Below are 21785 nucleotides of genomic sequence, written 5' to 3'. Positions count from 1 at the left end.
TTTTTTGTGTGTGATAGCAATAGAAGATTATGTTCCAAAAAATCATGAATGTGACAAAAATAGAGGAGTGTGAACAGACTTGCATGAACTGATACAGTGAAGTAAGCAAACCCAAGAAAACAATACTACCACAATGTAAATGGAAAAAACCCCACAAAATAATTAAAAGTGAATGTTGTGAAATTATTTCAAGCGTGACTTGAAAGATACCTATCCTAAACCTTTGGAGAGGTGGGAGAGATCCACAGATGCTGCACATTACACTTATTTTCAGACTTTTTGATCAATTATACTAATTTCTTCCTTTCTTTTCACCCCATCTCAAAAAAAAACTACTATGTGTTATATGGGATGCTTTTGATATGGGAATACTGAAGGAAATTATAGTGATGCCAAAAAAAAAAAAAAAAAAGACATCGATAATATTTATTTTTTTACATTAAAAACAAAAACACAAAAACCCCCAACAAAGACAGAAATGACAGTCTCTGAAATCCCTCCTATGGCCAGCGTTCCATGATAACTATTAAAATTCTGAAATAGTCTAAATTTCTGGTATTATGAGAGCAATTAAAAATTAAATAGAATATTAAAAAAATCATTTTGGTATACAGGAAAAGAGTTTATCAAAGTATACCTGAAACCTAGGATAATCAACTAAGAGGATCTTCTATATAAACTCATTATGTGACTTTTAGTATCTAGCATAGTGACCTATAATGTTCAATAAATGCTTGCTGAATTAAAATAGAGTAGAGCCTCATTTATTTGTTCTTTTAAATGTCCACTTAAATGAATCCTGAAGTACTTCTTCCGGCAGACAAGTACTATGTTAACCTAAATACAGACCATGCCCACAAAATGACATATTTCTGAAATAGAAAAAGTAATCATATAAACTACTACATCAAGGACCCACTGAAATATTTAGGGAAAACCTGTCAGTTTTTCTAAAAATGTTTCTCTCATAATAAAATGTTGAGCTTCAAGGCAAGCCACAAGAAACCTAGGTAAGTGAGGAAATTTATAACGGCACATATAGGAAATCAGTCTTGATGCTACTTTTAAAAGAGAGGAGGAGGGAGGAAGAGAAACCAAAATATTTGGTAAAACACAGACACTTCTTGAATTTTTTTTTTAACAGTTCGATAAATGTATTTTATATAGTTTAACAGGACAAGGAGGAATTGCCAGTTTCCTCAGTTATACGGGAACTTTTTTTGGCCATTATCACATGAATTATATCAAAAAATTCTACCATATTTCACTCTAATTTTTCTACTGGTTAAATAGAAAAGCAAAATACTTAACAATGAAATAAAAACAATAGAGAAAAATAAAGCTCAATAATGAAAATAAAGAATTACTTCAAAATTATAATTTTTGAGAGTTCTCAACCAATAAAATCAAGACTAGTTCTATTTCATGTTTAAAATAGTCATTATCTGGCTGAACAAGTTGTGATATACGATTGTGATGGAATAGTATTGTAATATAAGAAGTGACGAGCAGGATAATTTTAGAAAAACATGGGAAGACTTGTATGAACTGATGCAGCAAAGTGAAGTTAGCAGAATCAGGAGACCACTGTACATATTAACATTAAGGATGACCTACTGTGAAAGATTTAGCAACTTTGATTAAGACAAAAAGGAACCATGATGAAAAATGCTACCCACCTCCAGAGAGAGAAAACCAATGAAGTAAACGCAGACTGAAGCATATTTTTTACATTTACTTTATTGGGGGGGCATGGTGGCCACTGGGTCAGTTTTCTTTTGCAATATAGCTAATGTGGAAATATATTTTTGTATGACTAGATATAAAATTGCTTACCTTCTCAAGGAGGGGGGAGGGGTAGGAAGGAGGGAATTTAGAGTTCAAAATTTTAAAAAATTAATGTTAAAATTTTTTTTACATGTAATTGTAAAATATTTCACAAAATAAATAAAAATATATTCTAAAAGTAGCCATTACCCTACTATTAATCATTGTGGGACATGTCTATCACTTCATTTGACATCTCTGACTTCAGGAACATCTAGATTATGTATACAAAAAAAAATTCATTCAAAAGCTGGGGGAGGCTAGGAAGATTTGCACTGGCAACAAACTATCTTACCAGCACTCCTCTTCTGTGACAGTAATGAAATAAACAGTATTTCCTTTCCCTTTCCCTTTCAATGTCCTACAGTACTTTCCTATCCTGACCTTCAACCTTCATGCTGGGCTTGGCAGTTTTCTCAAAAGTGGGAACAAATGCAGTAAACTATTCTCCTGCCCAGGCCAACCTCACTACCCACTCTCCCAACTTGGGACACAGTCTCTGAACTTTCTTCCCACCAACAAATACTCTGCACTATGGAGACAGAGGGAACTCTAAACTCTAGGATTTAAGAGGTTTTGCTTAGCTTTAAGGAGGCAACACAGAGGGTTATTTGTTTCCCCATTCCACTGTTTTGCACTCCTAGTGAAGGCCTTGATCAACTAACTGCAAAGCTTGAAAACCTCAATACCTAAAGGATCCACCTTATCTCTTCTCCCAATTAGGGCTACCTAATTCTCTAAGTGGGAAAAGAGAGCTTCCTAACAAAGTACTAACACCTTATGGACAGGGGAACTCTCGGAATCTTTTCTACCATCCATCTTTCTTGAGCTTCAGATAAGTGGATGGATTTTGCAGTGAGATCCCTATTCCTAAGAAATGAGAGCAGGAATGTGCCCTGTAGTATCAGCTGCAGAAGCTTTTGGCAGACTTTAACATCAAATGTGGCTAAGCTGTTGTTAGTGATGGGAAAGACTGAGGCCTGAACTGTCAATAATACACTAAGGATAAAATTACAAAGGCATATGTAAGTTTTATACAAACCAAATTGGGTAGGAGAAGAAATAAGGCTGTTTTTTGACCACTGTGGGATATATGGAACCTTAGCAGGCTTTGATAAATTTCTTAGCTTCTCCAGCTGAGTGACTAAAATTGAGGAGGCTGTCCTCAGGAATGCCTGAGCAGTAAGTATCCCCATGCTCAGTGCTCTCTCACTTCAGTCTCTAATGAAGATATTTCTAAGTTTCTACATTTATCTATATTGCTCACTTTAAAAAGGAATTGCCTGATTCTAAACTTAAGCTCTTGACTGAGACCTATGAGATGGACAGAAACTCAAGCACGGCTGTGTGCACAAAGTCGTTAAAAGTTCTCTCAACATAAAATTCCATCTTTAGATATACATTCGAATTTAAGTGATCTAGAAGAAGATACATAAGATGTGTTCTGGATTATGTGGATTCCACTATACCTATCAGCATTTTGTATCAGATTGATCTATACATTTCGCCTTTATTATTAACAACCCATAAGAGGATCTTAACTTCATTATTTTCAATTAGAACATATACTTAGTATATGTATTGCAAGAAAACAATTTTTAAAGTGTTAATCCATTCACAGAGGTTAAAACTCAAACTCAACTTTCCCTTCTAACATAGACGATATAACACATTTCTATAACTAAGAAATCCCATGACCTAAATTCCTTGAAATAACGTAGAAAAATACTTCAAAAACTTGTGAGCATTTTAAAAATATGTTTTTCAAACTAGGTAATCAAGTTAAGAGATGGATAATGATAAACATTTTGTGAACTATAAAGAACAAGCTATAAATTAATGATATATCTCCAGATAATAAAAGCAACTTTCTCATTAAGAGTATGATCTGTAAAAAAATCTTCCAAGTCTAATTTAATCCTTCTCTGTGAGATTTGGGGAGTGAGAAGAGAGAATAAGTCTCTCAATTCTCTTTAAATGTTTTGGTTTTCCTTTTTATAAAATAGGGATAATATCTGCCCTAGAGACTTTAAAGGATTGCTTTAAAAATCAAATTTATAGTTCTTAAAAAATTTAAAGTTCTTAAAAAAGAGTGGATTTCTTTTTTCAAGACAAACAAAAATTTTTAAATTTTAGTGGCTCAGGTTATTTTCATTTAAGTTAGGATCTGGGGTAGAAGTGTCAACTCACTGTCCACGGATTTGAAGCTAGAACTAGATTAAAATGTAATTTGGGAAATATTTGACAAAATAAATAAAAATAAAATAGAACAGAAATGTTAACTTGTGATTTCCCAATTCAATATGCCCCCAGGGATCTACTTCTATCTGATTTTGACACCACTTTTTAAGTACTTTTTAAACTTTCATATCACATTAAATTACTATTATTGATCATTAAGGGAAAAACAGTTAGTGACATTAAAACACTGTGGAGGAGAAAAGGAGAATTTAAGCTTCAATTTTAAAAGAAATTCAGGAAATTTAAAAAGGTTAAAATTAGATATAAAATATATCTACCAATTCCATTTCAAAATATGTTTTGGGAATATCATTTATGGGAAAAGATGCAAACTACTGGAAAAATTACAATACACTGAATATTTTCTGTGTATGGTACTATGCTAAGCATTACAGGGCATGCCCCAGTCCTTGAGAAACTCACAATATATGGTTTTGGAGACAGCTCTCATACCCTTTGGTACCTCTTGTAATGCACCTTCACATTCTACATTTTATAGTCCATCTTATATAGATTACTTGAGCTAAAACTGAACAATAACAGGGACCAGATTTTAGTCATTTTAGTATATTCAATATACAAAGCACCTGGTAATAATGGCTCATAGAGCAATCTAAGACCCCTCAAGTCCAGATGTTGATGTTTCATCTCCCTACCACTTGGAGGCCCATTCAGCAAAAACCTGTTAGAAACTCATCTCCTGACCATCCCCCCTCCCCATACATACACCCCTCTTCTTAGGTCTTTGTGTTCATCTGGGATGGAGCTAGGGTAAAGCCTGAAGGGAAGTTTGTTTGGGCAGAACAATTCAACTTTTGCAGATGATTTTGATATACATTCTTTATGGATCAGTGTGTTAAATCTGATAAGCCTGGTTCTTTTTAGTTTATACAGGATGGTTTATTCACTTATTTGTATATTTGCTATAAACTGGAAAATGAAAAAGTGTGAATAACATTGTATGAAATTTTAAAAAATGGCTTACATGGTAAAAATACTTCACATTTACGTAGTATTTTAAGATTTACTAAATGCTTCCTGCCAAACAACCCTGAAAAACAGGTAATAGATATATTAATCTCATTTTATAGATGAGATATCAGAGGCTCAGGGAGATTACTGAGTTGCCCAAGGTTACACAGTTAATAATTATATGATTGTGTATCTAGAGCTGGAAGCAACTTAAAAAGACACTTAATCCAACTCCTTACTGACACATGAGGAAACAGACCCAGGGAGGCTATGTGACTTAGGTTATAGGTGGCAGAAGTAGGATTTGAACCCAGTTTTCTGAATCCAGAGATCCACAGGATCTTGGATTTGAACTCAGGCCTCTGACTTTAGTGAAGTGCACTTCCTACTACACTATTCTGTCCCTGAAGTACCTACCCTAATTTTTGCTTAAAGAAAGAGAATTAAGAACCTAACTAGCAAAGAGATGCAATATCCTATTGGTCCTAAGAAGTGATACAAACACTAAGAATCATGAATTCAACAACACTGATCCTATGTGTAGGGATAGCTAGAGATTGTTCATGGAATAAGAGGCAGGGTATAATGGGTTTTAAAGGTAAGTAGAATGAGGTCTAGATAATAACTAAGGAACAGATTGCAAAACAGAAGTAAAAAAGGTCCAGAGACAGTAACATAAAGGCAAGACATGAGTTTAAATCTATTTCAGGTCCCTCCTAGGTGTGTGACCTTGGATAAACCATTTAACCTCTCTCTGTCTCAGTTTTGTCATCTGCAAAATGAGGATAATAACAGCACCTACCTTACAGAGTTATCATGAAGAGCAAATGAGATAATACATATTAAGTGCTGCGCAAACCTTAATTATCACTATAGAAAATAATTAGTTTCCTTTTGATTACAGTAGATAATTTACATGAGGAATAATAACAGATACAACTGGAAAAGTATTATTAAGACTAGTTTTTAAGATCTTTAGGAATAAGTGAAAGCTGTGTATGAAATTTATTAAACGGGCTGAAAGGTCTGGGACTGAGGTGCAGCTGGAAAGTTTCTTTGAGAAGGGGATATGAAGGTTTAAATCCATGATCAGCAAAAAACACTGACTGGAAGGGAAAGGAAATATTACAGAGAGGGATAAAAGTTATAACACTATAGAAGGAGTCTCAGCGTGAGATGATAAGGACAGGCAGGACCTCTAAGAATACAATATGGTATATAAAGCACTAATAATATTTTTTTGTTAAAGGTACCATTAGACCCAGAAAAAAACTGTTTTTTATTTAAAGACTAAAAGTATTGTTTATCAGACAAAAAGACATGTGTTGCAATATCAAGGCACAGATGTGGCAAGTTTAATCAAAATTTGTTATCCCAGTAAACAAAACAAAACAGTGGACATCACAAGGAAGGTCTTGCACAACATTCTTTAGGGTAGTCTTACCTTAAGTCAGGTGACTCGGCCCTCCCATATCGATCCTGCCACTTCCCGATGCCTGAATTGGCTTTTCTGGAGGCAGAACTTGTCTGAGACTGAGAAGAGGCGCTGTTTCTGGCAAGATAAATTTTCTATGTCTTTTCCTGTATCTTTACTACTGTTACATTAGGTTTCTTTCTCACAATTTTCATTCCTTGACAAATTCTTTTCCATATCCCTATATACTCCTCTTTGTACCCCACAAAGAATATATCACACTTAATACTAAAACTTCTGCTAGCATTTAAATAGAAAAGTGCTATCCGCTACTTAGACACCAGGAATACTGTTAGAAATATTTTCTACGATAGTGCCATATTATGTCAAATGTGAAAATAAAGAATTATGACCCAAACTTCACTTCAGATTATAGCGTATGAACAGAAAGGATGTTATGAACAAATTTCCTGCTTTTGTGCGCAAATAACATTACTTTAATTTTTGTGGGTTCACAAAATTGTACTAAGACTTCATATTCTTTCCCTTTACTTTTCATTCAAAGGAATTAGGATATTTTAATAAAACCAATCATTAAAATACTATATCAACAATACTTCATGATAAGATAGCATATTATATAAAACAACTTCAATTTAATCCCTTCAAAGTACATTTTACATACAGCATGTAGGAAGTTCAGTTATTTATCCTTTTGCAAAGATTAGCTATTTATCTTTTTGCTATTCTTTTCAAGTATTACTAAAGGATAAAAAGGTTCCATCCAATAATTTACAAAACTTTTGAAGATTAATGCGGCAAAACATTCTGATCCATAAATGTATTGAACATAACATTTTGGCTTCGCCTTGTGTCTCCTACAAACATAAGGACAAGAACCTATTCAGTAATAAAACCTTTAGCTTTGTCTAAGAAATACTGCCATATAAAATCCTGCTGTATGCAGAATATGGATAATATGCAAACTGAGAGCACAATAAAATTTTCAGTGACAGAATATTAGCTTAGTGATACTTGGAATAGTGTTTTATATAACTATATGAGACATGCAAATCTAATTTCTAGACTTCTGTAATCTAGACTTAACGTATTTAATTTCTATTCTTTTAGCATTTTAGTTCCACATAAACAGTTTGGTAGTGAGAGTAGTGATTTACATTGATTCAAAAAGTCTCCTCTCCAACCCTACTTTGGCTCCAATCAAGAGAAAATGAACTCTATAAAGTCCTAATGTCAAACGGGCATTATTATTTATACACAAATATGATACCACTGATGTACTGACAACAGAGCACACATTTTCTAGAAATGATGACTGAGTTGTATTTGAGCTATCCATCCTTGCTAGCCTTAGGACTGTTGTGATCAAAATTAATCAGCATAGGAGCAAAGAGTAGAAGAGGTAGTGTTCTGGGCCTAGAGAACTCAGTAAAACAAGATGACCCAAAAGGAAATTAAACTTTGACTAAAGTATGATGGTACTGAGAACAAGATCAATTAGCTAACTTAAAATGGCAAAAAGTTCAATCCAGGTGTATCAAAGCAAAGCAAGAGTATATTTTAAAATTCTACATCTTCTTATGAAAAACTAAGTATTTTAAGTCACACATTTTATATTCTGAGCATACACTGCTGACATGCTGAACACTGTGTCATTATATATTTATGAATATTCATACAAACTAAAAGTTGATTTAAGTTGTTTTAACAAATACAATTTAATATTAATTTGATCTATTAAACATTTACAAACACTGATTCTCAAGAGTATCTTTCTTGCTTCTTAAAAACATTTTAAAAATAATTTTAAAAGTTGATAAGGACCATAATAAAATTAAATTGAAAAATGGATGTCCATTACAATTCCATTACATTATGACCATTATAAGTTATGAGAATGATTAAAATAATATTTTGGGGGGGAAGTTAAGCCAATGCTTGTATTTGGAGTATAAGATATCAAAATACAAGGAAGTAACTCTTTTGCTAACTTACGTATTTGTCAAACTTTTTAAAGGAATAATATGTTTAATTTTGATGACTGTGGAATGCTCCATTCCTATATAACAACAGTTATCTGTTCTGCGTGGCTTAGATATTTACCTGGATACAAGGTGCTAAATGAGATAACCTTGAGGTTCTTTACGATGCTATTTTAACAAATTACTTCATCTGCAGTGTAATGGGTAACTACTGCGTACAGAATCAAGTACAGACGAGACCTTAAAGTACTTAAAAGTTTAAACAATATGTTAGTTTTGATCTGGGTCATTCTGGACCAACCCAAGAATAGATAAATACTCATAGGATGACCCCCAAAAAAACTTTTCTGGATTTGACACATTAACAGAAAAAATTCCCTAAATTACTTTCAATCTGGGTATGCTATCTTAGATCTTGCATTATAATCAGACTGGCCTCCAAATATGGGATTGGTCATTTACTAGTTTTATGTTAAGAAACTATTAACTATTATTAACTATTAACTCTTACACTATTAACTATCTGTCCCATTATAACTGGTATCTGGTAGGAAACATGTATTATGACAGTTCACCAAACCAGAAATAAGAAAATCCTATTTTACTTAGGAAGACTTAATATATACTTTTTCACAAATTACATTACTAATATTAAGAAATCATTCAGTCTACAGGCTTCATAGTCAACATAATTCTTTGTGGAGAAATGATCAATAAAATGGAAATGACAAGACCACCTCACCCACATTTTATTTTTGTTAAGTTTTACCTCATTTACTATACACACTAAAAGAACAATATATTGGATGAATTATATTGCATTAGGCTTGATTTAAGCCAAGTCAGATATTACACTTTTGTTTATGGAACACTTGACTTTCCCTACATTTCACATAGTATTACCACAACATAAAAGTTATTGATGCTTTATGATGATTTGCTGATTACAAATGTTCAACTAACCTGCTTGGAGGAAGTCCTGTTTTGAATAGAGAAGGAGGAGATGTAAATTCAGCTTTGGCAGACTGTAGCACTGTTTCCTTCTCTGCATTTCCAGTTCTGCCCTGCTGTACCTTCAAAATAATGTTTCCTTATTAGCTCTTCAAGTTAAATTATAATTTCATTTAACATTTATTGTATCGGAAATGTTAATGAATATCTTAATAAAATGAAACATTTCAAAACAGAATGAAAGATATGAAAAAACTGCTTGTGGGATATCAAGCATTCCACAGGCATTAAGAGTTCACTGTTTTTTTGTTTTAAATGACAAATTAAAGCATATAAAAACCACACAAACACAAAATTTTTTCTATGTTACTCTCAGAAATGCTCATTTACCGAATTGATAAATAATTTGTCTTTGGATTTTGCAGAAAACCCCAAGAAGATTTAAAAAACAAATGAAATGACCATCCACCAGAACTGGCAAATCTCAATTTTGTCGTTACTAAGAACAATTATCCAACATATCAAAATTGTGAGGTTTTACTAGCATAAAGTTACTAGTGTAAAATCACTACTATAAACAGTGGATGATATTCAACCAATTTGAATATCAACACGTTTTGCCTACATCAACAATTTTTTTCAACTCAATAGCTAAACAACTTTTATTGTAATCTTTTAACTGAGTATTTTTTAAAATTGGGGTTGAGTACAACTGAGTAAATATAACTTACCCTCCACCGTCGGGAAACATATAGGAAGACTTCTAGACCATTTCTCTACTTGATAGAGCTAAAATTACAGAAGAAACTGGTCCTTTTCTCACTACTCTGGGACTCTTAGAGTATATTATAAATCTAGGTAACTTGAACAGTTGTTCTGTCAAAACTTACTACTCAAAATGACTCAAAAAGTATATCTTCAAGCACCACTTCCATCTTGCATATTTTTTAAATAGTACCATTATAGACTTGATTGCCTCGGCTCCAGAGCTTAAAGAATCTTTATTTTTTTTTATTTGCCTCCTCCCCTCCAATCTAGGTTGTTATTCAATTGCTACTCTTACCTTCCTTTCCCTTTCTACCCTTTCTCACATCCTTATTACTATCTGCTTGAACTAGTACAATAACTTCTTGAAATATAAAATCCTTAGAATTCTGGATTTAAGAGTCTGTGAAAGGATTTAATCTACATTTCAGTTTGCAACACCATTTCAGACACTGCTTCAGGCAAGGTGGATTGCTCACTACTGCCTAAACAGGACTCATGTTTTCTAACCTCCATTATTTTGACTTTGTTTACACTCTTCCATCCTAGAATCTTCTTCCTCTTCTTAATTCTGCCTTATTTAATTCCCAGGCTTTCTTCAAGCCAGATCAACCATCAAACCTATGAAGCCTTCACATATCCTATTAGCTGGAAGCAAATTTCGCTTAGTCTTTTGTAGGTGTCTTTCCACATTTTTTACTCTAGCTTTTCTGTTTGTACATGATTTGTGGGTATACACATCTGACTGCTTATGGTTGTCAGAAAAGGCTACTATCCTATGAAATCTATGCAAATGACATGGAAGCAACATTCTTTAGTACCAGTGAACCAATTTTCCTAGAATTCAATGCTTCTGATGACTGTTGGAACGGAGATTAAAGTTTTCATCACACCTTATAGCTTTTAGGACGCTAGTCTGATTCTGTCACTAATTAGCTTTCTGACCTGGGCAAGTAACAACGTCTCCAGGCCTTTGTTTTCTCACCTCTAGGACAAATGAGTTAAGACTAAGTGATCGCTAATGTATCTTCCAATTTCCAAAGTTCTAAGATTATTTCCACTATTATTTAGATTTTATTTAAATCTTTTGTTATGGGTTAAGTCTTTGCATATTTATTATACCTTGCTTCATCATTAGATTGAAGGTAGGACTAACTTTATACTTTTTCAGTATCCCCATGTAGCTGTTAGGTGTATGCATCTAACAGTATCTTGCATGTAATAGACATTCAGTAAATTTATTAAAGTCAGTGTCAATTTTATTCAACATAATTTTAATGAACACTCTTAATAAAGATGCCAGCATTTAATACCTGCCATTTGGTTAGTTTGCTGTATTGTTTCTTCCAAGATTCAAAACTCCTGGAGTGATATTTTCAATCAATATTAAGAATAAGCTAAGTGTATGATGGCGTCCCAAGAGAGCACAAGGCAAAGTGATACTGCAGAAAGAGAACTAAGGAGTCAGAAAGCAAATCCTGCTTCTGACACTTACCAGCTGTGTGACCCCAGAGGGAGAATTGGGAGGAGTCATCTCATTCTTTTACACACCTGTTTGCTCCTCTACAAAATAGGGGTTAAAAGTGGGTAGGCGGAGGGAAACGGTACACTGCACTTCAGGGGGTTGTCACTTTAATTAAGTACATAAATGTGAATCACACCCCAGACAAAATTCTAATTAACGAAGTCTGAATTAGACTAACATTAGACACCTTTACAAAAGACTTTTACCCTAAAAGTAGTTCCCAGTGACAGAGTGAGGATGAGGGGAGGGATGGGTACATTCAAGAGTTCCAGAGGAACTCTGAGTCCAGAGTTAATTTTCTTATTGTTTAACTGGACACCCAGAGTCTTCTAAATGACAATTTTGGCTCATAAAAATGACAAATTTTTATTAAGTTAGATGGGGTTACTAAGATTATAAGAAAAACTATTTTACATCAAGAAGTTATAAGCAAATGCTTAATAGCACATTGAAGAATCTAAAGCACACTGCATAGGTAAAAATAAAACTAGACAGGCAAAAATAAGAAAAACACACCTGAGGTAGGGATTATGAAGAAAAATTAATAAGTCACACATGCCATTATTAAACAGTCAATGTGATTTGGAAAAAAATGAAGAGTATGCCATGCAAGAATCAGGAAGACAGTCTCTCATTGGATCCAGAATTTTTCACTGTATTTTGCCTAGTTTTAGTCCTACTACATCAAGATGGCTTTGGAGAACTGACAGCCTACATTCTCACTCACTGTTTGCTCTCTTTTCCTGCTCATAACCTGCGAAGTGTAGCTACAGAAAACCCAAGCTAAACATTTGCACTTCTATAAATTCATGCTCTCTAAACTTGGGAAAGTCTTCAGTGATAACTGATAGCCCCAAATTCTGTCCATTTTTAGTGGACTTGCTGTTACATAGCAGTGGCTTCCAAAATTTTTTGCTGAGTACTCCTACTGACATTTCTTCCTGGTTGGTGTGTAGAGGTTTGGAGGTGATTGCTCCAAGGACACTGATACAACTATTGCAGTAAGAGTTTAATTGTCTTGAGGGGTCGATGCCTAACTCACTTTGGAGATCACAGGCTTATGCTTGTTCATTCACCCAAAAGCCCCTTTCCTTTTGTCCCCTAATTTTGCTTCTTTCTCATCACTCCCCAAGCACTGGACATGATCAGATGGAGGCTAGACTGCCACTTATTGCATAGGAGATGTTAAGGTTTCTTCTAATTCAGTCTACGATCTCTACTTTAACAAGACGCAAGCTCCCTAAGCTTTCCTCAAATAGCTATGTATTTTTATCCATAAGCTTTTTTCTTTTCCTCCATTAGGGGAAGAAATGTCCTACCTCTTTCCAAAGATTAACATTTCATTCATCCGGAGAAAGAACTATGGAGTCTGAAGCCAGACTGAAACATACTGTTTTCTCTTTTATTTTTGCTTTTTCTTTCTTGTGGTTTTCTCTTTGTTATGATTCTTCTTTCACAACATGACTAAAGTGGAAATGTTTAATATTATTGTATGTGTATAGCTTATGTTAGATTGCAAGCTGTCTTGAGGGGGTAAATTGGAACTCAAAACCTTATAAAAGAGAATGATGAAAATGAAAAATAAATAAAACCCATGTCATTTTGGGTGTGGATTCCAATCTCCTTGTGTCTCTTCAGAGATTTTGCCCTATCAATTATCTCCCTCTTTTCTCACATTTCCTATCTTTTCTCCTCTAGTGGCTACTTACTCTTTATTTTCAACATGCTCAGTTCTTTATATTATAAAAAGAACCCTGCTACCCATCTTGAATATCTTTCCCCCTTCCTTTAAAAGCCTTCCCAATTTTTAAGAGCAGTCTTTTAATTGTTGCCTCTCACCACTCATTCACTTCTCCACCCCTTGAAATCTGACATTCAACCCCATTACTTTACTAGCAATACTTTTTCAAAGATTATTAAGAAATTCCTAATTGCTGTTCAATTCCTCTTCAAATCTGATCCTCCCTTTCTGCTACGTTTAGCACTGCTGAACTTGTCCATTTTTGAAATTTGCTTATCCTTAAGTTTTTGTGACACTGCCCTGTACTTCTAGCTCTTTGTGGACTGTGTCTCCTTTTGCTATTCTTTTTCTTCTCATCCCTTAAATTGACACTGTCCAGGATTTAATTTCTATCCTCCCCCACTCTTCCCTGAGCTTTCTTTCAAGTTCCCGATATACATTTCTCACTTCCTAAAGGGGTTTCAGTGGCATTTCAAACTTGACTTTTACTTGAACTGAGATATCATTCAGCCATCCCTTTCCCCAAAAGTAGCTCTACCTGTTAACAGACAGTCCAGAAATATATTTATCAATAACTCCTGCCTCTCTGCTCCATTCAATCCCATCAGATATTCCTTTTCAATATTCCTCTATGTCTTAGCTGCCAATACCAGCATCCTAGTTCAGATTCTCATTACTTCTCACATGGATTACTACAATGAATTTTTAAATCAGTCTGTTTCAGGTTCTTCCTTTTCAATACATTGCATGTATCATTTTACATCCTCTGCTCCAAATAAAAAGACCTCTGCCTCCCAAAAAAGGCCAAAATTCTTAGTGTCACTCCCGTGTTGATACGGCAGAGAGAACACTACATTTATAGAATCAAACTGATTTTGAGCTGGCAGGGACTTCAGAGGCTGTGTAGTTCAGTAGTTTTCAAGGGATGTGCCCTGCTTCTCTAGGTGTGCTGCCAAGTGGTCATCTCAACCCTGGTCATTTTTCCTCCCCATGTCTCAAAATGTTTACATTCCTCTCCCTACTCCTCAGCTGCAGTTTGCTGCCAGCTCCTTCCAGGCGTGGTAATTTGAAGGGTTACTGCATCTCTATCTCTATAGGCACTAAGGAAGGCTACATCGTGGGAAAGAAAGAAAGAAAAAGGAAGGGTAAGGATGGGAAGAGTATTCTCAAGCCCTAGAAATGGGCCTGGAGGCATGGCTACTTGGGAACACGTCCGTACTTGCACATAAAATCCAACGTTCAGCTTGCTACAATTTCCAAAGGCCTCAGCTGTGAGAAAAGTCCAAACATTTCACAATTCAGATAAGAAACCTCAGGCCCAGAGTTCATGACTTGCCTAAGGACACAAAAGTCATAAACAACAGAGCTGAGAAATGAACATGGGTCCTTTAATTCGAAATTCTGCATACTCCATACTGCTTAACTATGCCTCTCTGGAATCTAGAATCAAAGGACCCAGCTACAGTTCCTGGCTCTGCTTCTCACTATAAATGCCTGTATAAATCACAGCCTTGCTAGGCCTCAATTCTTTATCTGCAAAATGAAGGGGTTGGACAAGATAATATCTAGGGTCCCTTCTAACTACAATTCTTAGGATCTTAGCCTCTTCTATATCTCAAATTACTATTCTTCATACAACTCCCATTTTAGGTAAATCAGATTACTCACTCTTTCTTGAACTCTCCCCATATTTTCCTACCTCCTTGATTTCTGTTTAATAGTCTGCTGAACCTAGGAGGGAGTAGTCTTCTGATTATTCCAGATGAAAGTCACTTCTTTCCCAAAATGCTCAGAGCACAATGTATTTCAGCTACTTATATCCTAATATACATGATAGTTACTTTTGTGCTTGATTTTCTTCTAGAAACTTGAGCTCCAGGGCAGGGACCTTATAGTAATTCTATATAATGCTGGATAAAAAGCAAGTAGTCCCACCTGCAGGCAGTGATATGAAAATGAAGGGATCTTTAAGTTACATATTGTATAATTTATGATACATAAATTTAAATCAATAATAAGATTTAAAAAATTGCCAATTAGTAAAATTTTATCTAGACCCTGAAAAAGAACATTCTAAGATTTTTTTAAAACAAGACTGTTATATAAAGAACATTAATTCCCAAATTAAACTCTCCATTAGATCGGTACATAAGTTGGGGATATTATTATCCTGTCAGATAAGCTACCAGGTAACACTGAAATTTTAAATCTTAGTTCATTTAAGATACCAGACAAAGAATGAAGCACTTAAGAGATTTCTTTGCATTTGAAAGCAACTTTAAACTAATTTCTAGAATAGTACCTCCCATATATAACTCACTCTTATGGCTGCCTACAATGGGAAACCAAGCCCCTTTCATTTTTCTGTCTCTCCTGGTTTAGAAGAGTCCACTGTGAAAGAAAGGAAGTAAAGCATACAGAAGCAGTTGTTTAGAAAAAGTTTCACTTGGGGCACAGAAAAAGAATGGAAGAAAAATACTATAAGAAAATTGTTTTTCATCATTAAAACAAGCCTTCTAATTTAATTGATCACTGATGAGATAAGAAAATATTCAGCTACATGAAGAGGTGGATCCAATTAAGAAAGCACCCAAAAAAATCCTGATAAATTCAAAATATGAGAAAAATAATCTACCTACAATAAAAATATCTGCAGCAAAGACCAGATACTTACCACATACAAAAAGTAAACAGATTAAATTCAGCATTAAGAGTACTGAGTACCAGCACAGCCAGCACTCCTGGAGAAATTATCCATGCAGTTGTACAAGACAGCAATTTTAGGGGGAAGGTTACAGTCCAGAAGTGGTATAAAGCTTCACATCCAGTTCACAGAGGGTACAAGAGTACATATATCAATACAGTAACTACTTTTAACCTTTTCCCCAGTGCCAGACTCCATGAAGACCAGGTCTCAAAAAAAGAGAAGACATGTATGTACTCTAAAGACATCATAACTATTTCATGAATCAACTGTCAAGTATGCGTATGTATATATGCAAATGTGGGTAGGAGTATGTGAACTTAGTTGGGGTGAGATGTAACTGTACTATTACTCCTCCTAAGCAGATTAAGGGTAAGAATTGGGCCAATCTTAGTATTCTTGATACAAACCTACTTCTAAGTGGTTCATAAAAGATGGAAAATTACAATGCTTTATGCCACTCCACAACATCCACTAGATGGCTAATATGTTTCCATTAGACTAAATTACAAAAGGGCTTTTAATCAATAAAATAAGTATCAAATGAAAACAGATAAGCTCTATCTTCATTTAGAGTACATGTGAGAAATGTAAAAAAAAGAAATAGTCCAATTTCACTATTGAAAGATAATGCCATGATCCATATAAACATATATAGCATTTGCCTACCATGTTGGCATGTAATTTTAGTATCTAAAATGATATAATTTAAAATAAAGTAACAAAGTACAGTTTCACCTGGCATTTGTTAGTATAGTAGGCTACTAATAACTCACATGCTTGCAGCAGTGGAGACAAAACAATTCAGCAAATTTGTAAGTCACCAGGAAGCTGAGAGTTTGAAAAAAGGTAGCTACTTCCACTTCAATCTTGTCACTATAAGTAGTGGTATGGGAAGCATACTCAAGAACAAAAATGAGAGCAACCAAGGATAATTTACTAAAATTCACCTTAAAAAGATTGTATCTGCCATCTTGGATCTCTGCACCTGGTGTAACTTCCATAGTATAGTCTTCGGCCTAAGTTAAATAACATATTCCCCATTAAGATACCACACAATTTTGAATTAGCTACGAGTTGTAGCTAGTCTGTCATATGAAAGTTAAGAACAATATTGAGAAACATTACTGAGAAACTCTGGAAGGGAAGGGAGAAAGAACAAATTCATTAACAAAGGAGAAAGAATGGCATTCTAAACTGTAGTAATATTGCAGTTAACCACCTTTATAGGGGGAAAAAGTGACTGGGGTATGGGCAGGGAAAAAAGAGGAATGATACAATATTTACTAATTACCGTAATTTTATTTGGTATTAATTCAAGTCCCATTCGTATCCTCTTTTGTTTTTCACAGTAAGCTTTCCATGTATCTTCATTAAAACCATAATTAAAGTAATCAGAGAGATCAGCACCTATAAATTAAACATACTTTTTAATGTACATGTACATTTTGGTTCTCCCCAGTTTTAAATACTTTTATAGAGCAAAGCAACACAAAATAAACTGTAAAAATTGACTGTGTGGAAGCTACACTAATTCTGAATACTTGTAATTTTTTTTACATTAGTAGGAAACATGTATTTACACATTCTCTGTGTATGTATACATATGAAAATTATACATATAAACATACATGAAAATTATATATACATACATATTGCCTTTCTATAGCAATTACTAATATTTCCAATTCACTAAAATCATACTCTCTGTTTTGTTCAAGATAATTCTATCTCAGATACCTTTAATTATCTATATCTGAGAAATGTCATCAGCATATAATTAGAACTAAGTATATTCAATTACAGTGCCCAGATCTAACTTTTCCAACATTACTGAAGAAAACAATAAAAATGAACCATTTAACACAAAACTGTCTGAATTAAAATATTTGATTAGGAAAAGAAACAAAATCTAAAATACTTCACTGTGATTCATTCAATAAGCATTACCAAGCACTGTGTACTCTGGTATAAATAAGGAATATTACCTGGTTTCCGCCATGGTTTATCTTCAAAAGAATCCAAATCTACTTCCAACAATGGAACTCCATTAATGCTTCCAGGTGCATCAAGGTCTACACCTTTGACTTTAGTCCCTATTAGGAAAAATTACGTAAAGCTATTTAACTATGTAAGCAAAAAGTAATCAATCCATATGTCATATATGTTACATTCCACATGAAACATAGCTAGTCTCTGTTAAGGAGGCACAAGTGTGGTTAAAAAAAAATCAGATTTGTATGTCAGGAAACAAAGACAAGTAGTAGAGTTCCCTTTATTGATGTGTTTGTTTACTTCTTTGCCACAAGGAAATTTAAAAACACAGATAAGATTGAACTGAATTAGGGTATTGGCTATAAAAAAGGTTTTTGATTCTGATCTTGATCTGTCCTTTTATGAGTATGTGAAAGGATTCCCTTTGCTGATCTGAAATGGCAACTAGCCAACAATCTATAGTTTTAAGAGTGGGCAATAAGAGGTTGTGACTTAAACATGATCACACAACAAGTATGTGTCCAAAGCAGCCCTCTATCAATTACAGTACACTGTATTTCCGATTTTAAAATACCAATTTAAAATGCTTTAGTTTGTTCCCTGAATTTAATTTGTTCAAGAAAACATTTACAAAGAGTAGTACTATGAAATAAAACTGGAAAAGAGAGGCTGGATTCAGAAAATACCAGGATAAGTTTGTATTGTATCCTGTTAGCTGGGAGGCAGCTTGTGGGATGGAAAAAGGGAAGGGGCAGAAAGGAGACTGAAATTCACAATAAAATGAGATCTGACTCAGAAGTTGGAACTCGTGACATCCCAGACGTTGAGTACAAACCCTTCAACGAAAGATGAGAAAAATGAGAACCAATTTCAAATGATGTAACTGTTAAAAAGTGTAAATTTTCCTTCCTTAAATAAAGTCAGAAAAAGAAAAGTTAACAAGTATGCAAATTAAATAATAATCTCTACTATGTTCTACTCCCATGTGTTGGCACAGAAAGATCGTAAGTTGTCAGAGGATACAGTAGTAGAAAGCAAGCTCTAGCAGTCTTCCATACTAGTTAGGCTTTGAGTGCAATCCCAGCAATAAATTTTGTCTATTCTCTAAGAACTATAGAATTAAATATAAGGAGTCTTATCTCCCAGAAGATTAATAACTTTTTTGGCTATGGAAATCCATGAAACAAACAAAATTCTCAAATTATGTAAAGTCCTGTGGGAAACTACTTGGCATCTGTCCTGTGGTGATGGTGGCAGAGAGGGAAAAGGGCACTGAGAGCACTAAAATGATCTGCCATTAGACTACTTATAAATATCTACTCAGACACTGGTACTCTAAATGAGAGATCCTCAGTCAATGACCAGCAAGTAGATACACTACTGACAGAACTGAATTAGGTCAAACTGGATGTTCTCAGTAAAACTGTAACAAAAAAAAGCAAGCTAAACTTAGAGCTAAACAGAAGGATGACTACTACATGTTCTCCTTGGGGATGCAAATGAAGGAGTGAATTTTTGTTTCAAGGCCACCAGAAATGTTTCATGAGCTATATGTTTATGTTGAAATGGAGAAATATCATCATAAACATGATTGTAGATTATGTACCAAGGAAAAAGGTTACAGAAACTCTATGAAGGACTCAATAATACTTAACAAATTAATTAAACATATTGATACTGAATGTCTTCAATGCAAACGTGGACAAAAAAAGTTGGAAAATATCATCATAAGTAAAATGAGAGGACAAATGAGCATAATACAGCCTCGTGTTTGTCAAACTTGAAAACTTCCTTCAAGAGAAGCGTAGCAAACAATGGATATGATGAGTGCCACATAACAGCTGTGTATATTGTTACCATAAAGATTTGGGGGGAAAAAAAAAGCCAGAAGACTAAAAGTGACAAAAAGATGTGCTGTTGTGCAAATAAAAGCTTCAACTTGACCTAAAAAAACTATCAGTACTTAAAAAAACAAGGAAGTAGATGAAGTATCAACCCAGATTATAAAAATTTTCTGAAAACTATTTACTCAAGTAAATCAATTGTCCAGAGGAAACCAAAAGAACTTAGAAACCACTTCAACATATACTTGGTCTCCTTGTCAAGTAGAGATACAGCGACTAAGACTATTATGAGTTTTAAATATCAACTAAGCGAGAAATGGTGGAAAGTAAAACTAGAAGAAAATTTGGCAACAGACCCAACCTAAGAAGACATTCCAAAGGTTTTCAATGATGAAACTGGAAGATAGACAAAGAAGAGACAAAAAACTGTAGAGGTCAAACAAATTTACTCTAAAAATGGTTTCATGATCAAAGACAGTAAAGCTATAACATTTGGACTCCAGCATTACCTCCCCTGATCCACTGCTAGTAGAGATGAAAATGACAGAAAAAATGTACTTGGTCATTATCCATAAAAGACTATACACAGAGATCCATGGTAAATGGGACAGAAACTGAGGGTCAGGTCAGGGGGCGGAGCCAAGACAGCAGAGTAGAAAGAGGGACATACTCCTAGCTCTTCTACCACAGCCCATAGAATACCTGTAAAAACTAACCTTCAACAAATTCTAAAGCAGCAGAAGCCACAGAATGACAGAGAGAAAGAGATTTCTGGCCCAAGGTAGCCTGGAAGGTTGACAGGAAAGGTCTATCACACAGGACACGGAGGGGAGCACAGCCCAGCCTCTGCAACATGGCACTGGGAGGAACAGGACCTGAACTGGCCTCAGGGAGGAATCCCCAGAAACAGTGGAGATTCTCAGATCCCTCAATCCACAAACACCAAAGGCAGCTTCAAAGGTCAGTAACAAAGCTTTTTCACCTCAGTGACAAGGGAGAAAGGTCCTCTCCTAGCCTCAGCCCCAGGCAGCAGCAGCCTCCATTTGTAAAGCCCTCCCCCTAAAGCCCCTGGGGGAAATTGAGCAGCTGATCTAAATCTCAGCCCAGGAGTGAGGAGCCCTGCTTGTTGCAGAGCTGGAGGTAGTTGTGGAAAGGGAATTCTACTACTCTCAAATTCTGGGCAGGAAAGTTTTTGGCTGCTCCCAGACCAGTGCACAGGCCAGGAGAGGAGTAAACTCCTCTCCCTTGATTATGCCACCTTGGAGGAACTGAGAACTTAGAGGTCCCCAGAGTATACTCTCCTCTTGACAAAGGACTCAAAAGTCAAATAACTGGCTGGGAAAATGTCCAAAAAAGGGGAAAAAAAACTATAGAAAGTTACTTTCTTGGTATCTTCTTCTATCCTTTTGGATGAGGAAGAACAAAGCATAATATAAGAAGAAGTCAAGGCTTCTGCATCCAGTACCTCCAAAATAAATATGCAATGGTCTCAAGCCATGGAAGAGCTTGAAAAGCAAGTCAATAGCTTGCTAAAGGAGACCCAAAAAAATGCTGAAGAAAATAACACCTTTAAAAATAGGCTAACTCAATTGGCAAAAGAGGTCCAAAAAGCCAATGAGAAGAACGCTTTAAAAAGCAGAATTAGTCAAATGGAAAAGGAGGTTTAAAAGCTCACTGAAGAAAACAGTTCTTTAAAAATGATCATGGAGCAGATGGAAGCTAATGACTTTAGGACAAACCAAAAAATTACAAAACAAAACCAACAGAAGATAATGTGAAATATCTCATTGGAAAAACAACTGA

The 21785-nt window shown here is 34.8% G+C and overlaps 1 protein-coding gene across 8 annotated transcripts in view; it reads right to left on the bottom strand.

The window, feature by feature from the left end:
* FIP1L1 (factor interacting with PAPOLA and CPSF1) overlaps positions 1 to 21785 on the bottom strand; it is a 105801-nt gene that overhangs the window by 67770 nt on the left and 16246 nt on the right. For 2 of the 8 annotated variants that reach the window (XM_072620777.1, XM_072620778.1), the window contains exons 6-10: positions 18132 to 18239; positions 17438 to 17553; positions 17094 to 17162; positions 9421 to 9530; positions 6485 to 6592 (exon numbers count right to left, since the gene is read on the bottom strand). In XM_072620777.1, coding sequence (XP_072476878.1) covers positions 6485 to 6592; positions 9421 to 9530; positions 17094 to 17162; positions 17438 to 17553; positions 18132 to 18239 — 511 coding nt within the window. The remainder of the gene's footprint in view (positions 1 to 6484; positions 6593 to 9420; positions 9531 to 17093; positions 17163 to 17437; positions 17554 to 18131; positions 18240 to 21785) is intronic. The other 6 variants (XM_072620781.1, XM_072620782.1, XM_072620780.1 and 3 more) reach the window with 3 other exon arrangements.

The sequence above is a fragment of the Notamacropus eugenii genome, chromosome 6 (assembly GCF_028372415.1).
Source record: "Notamacropus eugenii isolate mMacEug1 chromosome 6, mMacEug1.pri_v2, whole genome shotgun sequence".
NCBI classification, from domain to species: domain Eukaryota; kingdom Metazoa; phylum Chordata; class Mammalia; order Diprotodontia; family Macropodidae; genus Notamacropus; species Notamacropus eugenii.
This window is presented reverse-complemented; position numbering and strand designations above follow the sequence as displayed.